General features: G+C 37.2%; 1 protein-coding gene across 1 annotated transcript in view; it reads left to right on the top strand.

Moving 5' to 3' along the window:
• The window catches only part of PRPSAP2 (phosphoribosyl pyrophosphate synthetase associated protein 2), a 107283-nt gene that overhangs the window by 37515 nt on the left and 61812 nt on the right, over positions 1-7956 (top strand). Inside the window, exon 6 of the mRNA XM_007941466.2 lies at positions 4657-4712. Within this exon, the coding sequence (XP_007939657.1) occupies positions 4657-4712 (56 nt within the window). The remainder of the gene's footprint in view (positions 1-4656; positions 4713-7956) is intronic.

Consider the following 7956-nt stretch of genomic DNA (forward strand, 5'->3'; position numbering starts at 1 on the left):
TTTCTATCTGTAGATTTTGTATCATTTCTAAATTTTCATTTATTTTGTCATCTTGTTCTTGTATTGCCTTTTGAAATCATTCTAGGGTTTTATCCAGTTTTGTAAGTGTTTTCCTTAATCTATCTCTCAATCCATTGATGGAATCTAAATATAATTCATTTGAATTCCTTATGAGAGTCTTCTAATGCTGCTGCTTCCTCAGGGATGTGTTCTGGGTCTGTATACTTGTCTCTTGTTTCTCTTGCTTCTTTGTGTGGACTGTAATGCTTTGTCATCTCTGAGACATTGTAATGTTTTCGTGTTTATATTTACTTGGTGATCGTATGTTGGAGTGATTTTCCCACGATTTTTGTTTTGTTTGGATGTTATCTATGTAAGCAGGGTACTGTGCTCCTCTCTTTGTTAGTTGGCAGCACTTACACACTCACCACCTGTCTCCTTTCCCGTTGTCAGCCTACCATATGTCCCTGCTGTCCTTGGCAAACAGAGCCTATTCTTAGGTGCTTGGAATCTGAATGAGAATGCTTTCACTTTATGCAATATGGCTGCCACTTGTAAACATTCAAAATGGCTGCACTCTCAGTCACTTTAAGTATCCAAGATAGCCACTGCTTGTAAACAGTCAAAATGACTGCACCCTCTGGACAGCTGAAAGTCCACAGCTCAGGTTGTTTCCCTTTCTAATGAGCCACCAGTGCAGTCATCCCTGCAGCTGTTGGCAACCAGGGCTAATCTTTAGGTCAGTTCTCAGGTCCCAACACCACTTGGAAATATTCAGGCTGTTGATACTGTCAGGGTAAGCTGACAGTCCTCAGCTTCGTCTGTCTCTGTACTCACTGTTTTTATACAGGTTTTTCCACTAATTGGTGCCTAATCCACTTCTCTGTACTTCCTAGAGCACAGGGCTCTAGGATTATCTTCTGTATGTCTGTCAATTGGTTTCTCTTTTTTTTGTTGAAGAGGGTCTGTGTCACTTGTCTGCCTATTTTGTCATCTTACTGGAAGTCCTTACCTCGATCACTCTTAACAGAAGCTTGGTGACCCCTAAACAATGACTTCCTCTTTCCCCCTCTCTCCAGCCCCTAACAACCACTAACAAACTTTGGTCTCTACGTATTTGCATATTCTAGATATTCCATATAAATGGGAATCCTACAATATTTATGCTTTTGTGACAGACTTATTTCACTCATCATAATGTTGTCAGGGTTCTTGCATGTTGTAGTGTATATCAGGACTTCATTTCTTCTTATGGCTGAGTATTATTCCATTATGTGTATATACCACATTTTGTTTATCCATTCATCTGTTGATGGGCATTTAGGTTGTTCTGCTATTGGGCTATTGTGAATAATGCTGCAGTGAACATTGGTGTACAAGTATCTCTTTGTGTTCGTAATTTCTTTGGATACATCTAGGAAGTCGAATTGCTAGATCTCATGGCAATTCTGTGTTTAACTTTGAGGAACCTCCAAACTGTTTTTCACAGGGGCTACACTATTTTACAGTCCTCTCAGCAAGGATGAGTGTTCTAATTTCTCCATATCCTTGCCAGCACTTGTCGTTTATCCTTTTTCTTTTTTAATCATATCCATCTTAGTGGGGATGAAGTGATAACATCATTGTGATTTTGATTTGCATCTCCCTAAGGAGCTCTGGGAGCTCTGGTGGCATAGTGCTTAAGGCATTTAACTTAACCAGAAAGCTAGTGGATCAAACCCACCAGCCACTCCTGGGAAGGGAGATTGGGCAATCTGCTTCTGTAGTGATACCACCTCGGAAACCCAAGGAGGAGTCGCTATGAGTTGGACTTGACAGCAGTGAGGTTTTTTTTGGGGGGGGTGTTAATAAGCTCTGGTGGATGGGGATAAGGCATTTGGCTGCTACCCAGAAGGTTGGGCTTTGCACCCACCAGCTGCTCTGTGGAAGGAACATGAGGCAGTGTGCTTCCATAAAGATTTATAGCTTTGGAAACCCAGTGGGGGTCACTATGAATTAGAATTGATTTGATGGCAGTGTTTTTTTTTTTTTTTTAATGACTATTGAGGGAGCGCTGGTGGTGCAGTGGTTACAGTGCTTGACTGCAGACCAGAAGTTGGTTTAAACTGAACCCAACAGTTGTTCCCTGGGAAAAGATGTGGCAGTCGGCTTCTGTAAAGATTTATAGCCTCGAAAACCCTGTGGGGCATTTTTATCCTTTTGGGTCACCTTGAGTCACAATCGACTAGATGGCAGTAGGTTTGGTTTTTTTTGCAACGACATGATGTTGACCATTTTTCATGTACTTGTTGCCATTAGTATATTTTCTTTGATGAAATTCAAGTCCTTTGCCCATTTGTTAAACTGTTGTTGTTGTTAAGTTGTAAGAGTTCCTTAAATATTCTGGATAGTAAACCTTTATCAGATACATGGTTCCTCAACCATTTTCCTCTTGATTGGACATTAGGTTGTAATGTCTCTGTATTTTAACTGTGCCGTGTTGAAAATCTTTCTATCTATGAGAACTTGTACGAGTTTTTTTTTTCCTGAGATACAGACTAAGAAATGGAATTGATTGATTGAAAAGTATCTGTACTTTTAATATTTTAATAGATAATGTGAAATTATTCTCTTAAGGGACTATATTTTACATTCCCACTAGTACTTGATACTATTTGTTCCTCTGTGTCCTTACTAATACTTAATATCATCAGAACTGAAAAATTAAGTTTCACTTCCCTGATTTCTAGTGAGATTGAGAATCTTTTCATGCGTTTTTTTTTTTTTTTTTTTCCTGTCAGGGAGAGGGGGCTATGGGGTAAGGTTTCTACCATTTAAAATAGACTGGTATCTTTTTTGCTTGTGGTTGTGAAATTTCTCCCTATGTATCTGGGTGGGTCTTTTTCATTTCTGGGAAATTTTTTTTGTATCATTTTCTCCTTCTCTTTCTTTTCTACTTGGGGAATGAACTCTAGATATTGAAAATTTTGGATCTTAGTCTCTGTATTATTTATCTTTTTCTTTTGGAGTTTTTCGTCCTTATATACAGCATTCTGGGAAAATTCCTTCGTGTAATCTTCCAGATTTTTTATTAAACTGTGTCCATTCTGACATCCAACTAGCCCAGCTACTGAGTTTCTTATTTGGACCACAGTAGCTTCTACCTTTTAGATTTCTTCTTGGCTCTTTTTTGAAACAACATGTTCTTTATGTACATAATGTCCTGTTTTAACCCCTAGGATGTGCTAGATCTGTTTTATTAAAGAATCTTTCCTTTTAAAGTCTCCTTTTATTTGTTTCACTGAGTCTTGTTCACTCGAATATTATTTCTACTCTCACTGGGTTTGGTCCTCTTTAGTTGTATTGATTTTCCAAAGTACATATCAAACCATTTAGAAATGCTTCCAGCAAAAATAATAAAAGTGTGCAAATGAAAATATATCTTGCTATCTTGTCCTTGATGTTATTGTGTGCCTTTGAGTGGATTCTGACTCAGTGGGTCTATATGACAGTATAGAGCCTGTCCTGTAGGATTTCCCAGGCTGTAATCTTTATCGGGAGCAGATCTCCAGGTCTTTTCTCTCACGGAGCCACTGGAAAGTTCAAACCACCTACCTTTTAGTCAGTAGCCACATCCTTAACCATTGAGCCGTTTTGTCTTCTCTACATCCTGATGGTGTTGAACATATTAAGCTTTCCTGTAGATATATCTACATTTCCTTTAGGTACATCTGTAGATAACAAATTCTTATTCAGATTTATCAATGTTTTGTTCATTTACTAAGTAGTTATTTAGTGTTTCCTTTGTGCCAGGCATTGTCTAAGGTGCTAGATGATATTAACTGCTTATGTTAAAATGCATTATTGATCTGACATAATTGTGAGAAGAGAAGCAGTGGGAATTTATTTGAATTAAACAGTTTGATTTTAGTGAAATGATTTAAGAATGCAATTTCAAAATATTGCCAAGAAGGAGTTGGAAACAAACTATGGCTCAGCTTCATAGTAGTTCTATCTTCTAAACTCTCAGAAGTTGATAATGGATATATCTTTGATTATAGTCATAACTAGCACAGATTAAAGTTTGAACAATAAAAGACTCCAAAGCTGGCTGATAACTTCAGTTGTTTTGTTAAGGGCTTTTAATATCTTTATGAAATAAACACTAGATTTATTGTCCTTTAACAAATTGCTTTCTTCAACATGTTGTGATTAAGATATGTTCAGTAGTCATTGGTTTTAGATGCTTAATTTGGAATTTGTCAGTGAACTTGGGATTCTGGCAGTTGGATGTATATCACCCAAACTCTCTGAAAATTAAATATAATTGAGATTTTTGAGAAGACTTCCTAAAAATTTCTTTATGCCACATTGTCAGTATTTACTGGTATAAAGATACAAGCTAATCACCACTTATGCCAACTTTTTTCTGAAAAGCCTGTCAGGCTCACACTTTAGTAATTTTTTTTTTTTTTTGCTAGATAAAAGTTTCTTTATTTTACAAAAGAGAAATTTACTTGAACGTTATCTCTTCCTGATGACATTTTGGGAAGCATGTAAGTAGCAAGGTGACAATTTTTAGTCTGTTGAGGGGCTCCTTTCTATTGCATGCTGGGACTTGGTAGGAGGAACCTCTTAGAGCTACGGCAGTAACCTGTGACCTCTTGTTTGGCACAGATCCCGGATTACAGAAATGCAGTGATTGTGGCCAAGTCACCAGCCTCAGCCAAGAGGTAGGTAGTATTTTAATGACCTCTGCTTGGGACTGCTTCTGAAGATTGGTTCTCTGGCTGAGTACTAGGCCTTCTGAATGTTCTGTTGTTACCATCTTATTTTCCTTCATGCATTGCATATTTCAGAGACTCATTCTGCCAGCTCTATATATTAAGTAATGATGTATTTTGTCTTTTCTTTCTTAGTTCCAGTATATGATTTTTGGTCATTTTTCTTGATCAAAACCATGTAGTATTTAACTAGGAAGTCCTGGGTGAGCACTAAACTAGTTTAGTGCTTTGATCACTCTTCAGTTGAGGACCATTGTTGTTGGTCTTTAAATCTGGCATTTAAAACAGCAGTTGTAGTTGTTCACTGCCTCTTACTCAATGATCTCAGTAATTTATTAACAAAATAGTATCAGTTGAGAGGCCACTTACTTGTGTGAGTTAAACATTTGTATAAGTGAAACAAAACCAAAGCACCCTAAGTCTCATATTGGGACAGTCTTGAGAAAGTCAGTAGAGCTAGTTATATGTCCTGGGATAACTAGTTAGTTAGTAATACATTACCTAAAATTGTATTTTGGTTGAGAGAATGTCATAAATCAGTGTTTTATGGAGACCCTATTACATTGGAGAGGGAAAGAAAAAAACCAAATGGAAGAATAAAGGCTTTTTCCTAAAAAGGCCCTTTAAAAATGATTCTCTACCAGTGAAGCCCTGTGCTCATTGGGTCACCGTTGAGTCCTGTGGAGTGAAGGAAAATGAACAGGACCTCCATCTTGGGCCCACGGGCTGAGGACAAAGCAAAGATTTAAAAATGGCTACAAATAAGTAGCTTTAAATTATGGATTAAAAATAAGTTAGTTTATTAAATAAAATGGATTGGCATTTGTGATAAATATCTTTAATACCACTGGTTCTTGATAAAAGCACTGTTGCACATTCCCCGAGTTAGCCTCACAGTATAGCCCAGCTGGCCATGTGCCTCCAGAAGCTCAGCATTCAGATCTCCATGTGGTTAGTTTAACTCATTTTGGAATATTGAACATTTCCAACAGCTTTTCAAAATATTAAAGTTCAATTTAGTAATTTATACATATGTATATATAATATATAAGGAGCTCTCATGGCATAGTGCCTAAGGCATTTGACTGCTATCTAGAAGGTAGGTGGTTCAAACCCACCAGCCGCCCCTTGGAGGGAAGACTGGGCAGTCTACTTCCATAAAAATAAACCGCCTTGGATACCCAAAGGGGGTCGCTGTGAGTTGGATTTGATTCAATGGCAGTGAGTTTGGTTTTTGGTTTATATGTAATACATACACTTTTTTTAGTGTGACACTTTTTTTGTTGTTTTTATTTCTTTTTGTTCTCTCTGCTCATCTTCCTTCTACCCTCCCTGCTCCTATCATACATAGTAATGATCTCTGCCTTGTTTTCTGTATGCTCATATAGTTGTATACAAATACATATATATTCATGTATACTTGTGGGCACACATAAGGTGTTTTGGTCATTATTTTTCAAAAATAACCTTATATTATAAATGGTTATTCTGAGTTTTGCATTTCTCACCCAGCAGTACTTTATAGTAGTGCCCTCTCCCCATGCTAGTTGGTATAGCCCTGGTTGTGATTTTTAATGGCTACAGAGGAATCTCTGATGGAGTTGTATGAATTATTCAGCTGTTCTCCCACTGATGGGCTCTGTCCCAGGATTTTACTATAAACAATGCTGCATGTACATCACTTGATGTGCCAGCGTCTTTATTTTATAGGATATGTCGCTGTTATACCCAGTGTGATTTCTGGGTCAGAGGGTGGAGGTATTTTTAATTTTAATAGATGCTGCCTGATTTCTTTCCAGAAAGGCTGTAATGTTTCTGTCGCCAGCAGTTTTTGAAAGGATCTTTTCCCCACAGTCCTTCAGGCAAAGAGATGTTACACCTTTTAAATTTTCTAGTCATCGGACCTAATGTGATATAGCAGTTAGATCTTTTTTTTAAGTAGTGGTATAATACGTGTGTGTGTGTGTGTAAAAGAAAACATTTGCCATTACAGCCATTTTGTGTGTATTCATGGACATTAATAGTCACTGTGTTGTTACAAAAATCACCACTATCCATTTCCAATTTTTTTCATCATCCTCAGCAGAAACTCAGTGCCCCTTAAGCAGTACTTCCCCTTACCCTCCTCCTGCCTACTCCTGGTAACCATTAATAAGATTTGGTCTCTATGCATTTAGCTATTCTAGGTATTTCATATGTGGGATCATACAATATTTGCCCTTTTCTGTCTGATTTATTTCACTCAGCATGTTTTCAGGGTTCATCATGTTGTAGCATGTATGAGAATATATACGTATATATAGAAAGAGATAGAGTATTGTATTTTCAGTGAAAGTTTACTTGGCAAATTAAGTTGTCTTTTGACAATTTCTATACAAATTGTTCATTGACATTACAGTAAAACATGAAAGCTGGAACCTGTAAGGGGGAACCTGTCAGAGAAGGAAAACTCAAATATTTTCCACTAAAAAGAATGATAGAAAAGTATTAAGACTGCACCTGGTCAAAGGCAGAAAACTTGTGAGACCCAGAAAAATAAGGCAGTTCCATTGAGTTCTTACTTTCATAGGTTTCATTTTTCATAATGTGTCATTTTCTTTAATTCTGTTACAGTTGTCCTGTCTCATTACTCTAGTTTCCCTGCTTGCTTATCTTTTCATTTTTGCTTTAGAGTAATTGTTGACATTTTGGTGTCATATAGATATTTTTTAATGGAGCATCATACTCGTGTAATAGTCTTTATTTTGTGTCTAACCTGTTACTTCCTTAACCTTGGGATAGTTTCAGTTCAAGGTTTAAATAGTATAGTTGGCCCTCTGTATCTATGGGTTCTGCATCCGTGGATTCAACCAACTGTGGATTGAAAATATTCAAGGGGGAAAAAACAATTAAGTGGTCAAAGTAGTCCTTCAAAGGCTAAGAGGGAGTGTATAGTGCTATTTATGTAGCATTTATGTTATATTAGGTATCATAAGTGATCTAGAGATGATTTAAGTATATGGGAGAATGTGCATAGGTTATCTGCAAATACTTTGCTTTTTCTTTCCTTTTTTTTTTTTAAATTTCTGTACCTATCTAACAGTGTGGGAGCTCTGGTAGCACAGTGGCTAAAGGCACTTGACTGCTAACCAGAAGGCTGATGGTTCAAACCCACCAGCCACTCCTCGGAAGGAAGATGGGGCAATCTACTTCC

Source organism: Orycteropus afer, unplaced genomic scaffold, assembly GCF_000298275.1.
Source record: "Orycteropus afer afer isolate SDZICR_OR568_19922 unplaced genomic scaffold, OryAfe1.0 scaffold00080, whole genome shotgun sequence".
Lineage (NCBI taxonomy): Eukaryota > Metazoa > Chordata > Mammalia > Tubulidentata > Orycteropodidae > Orycteropus > Orycteropus afer.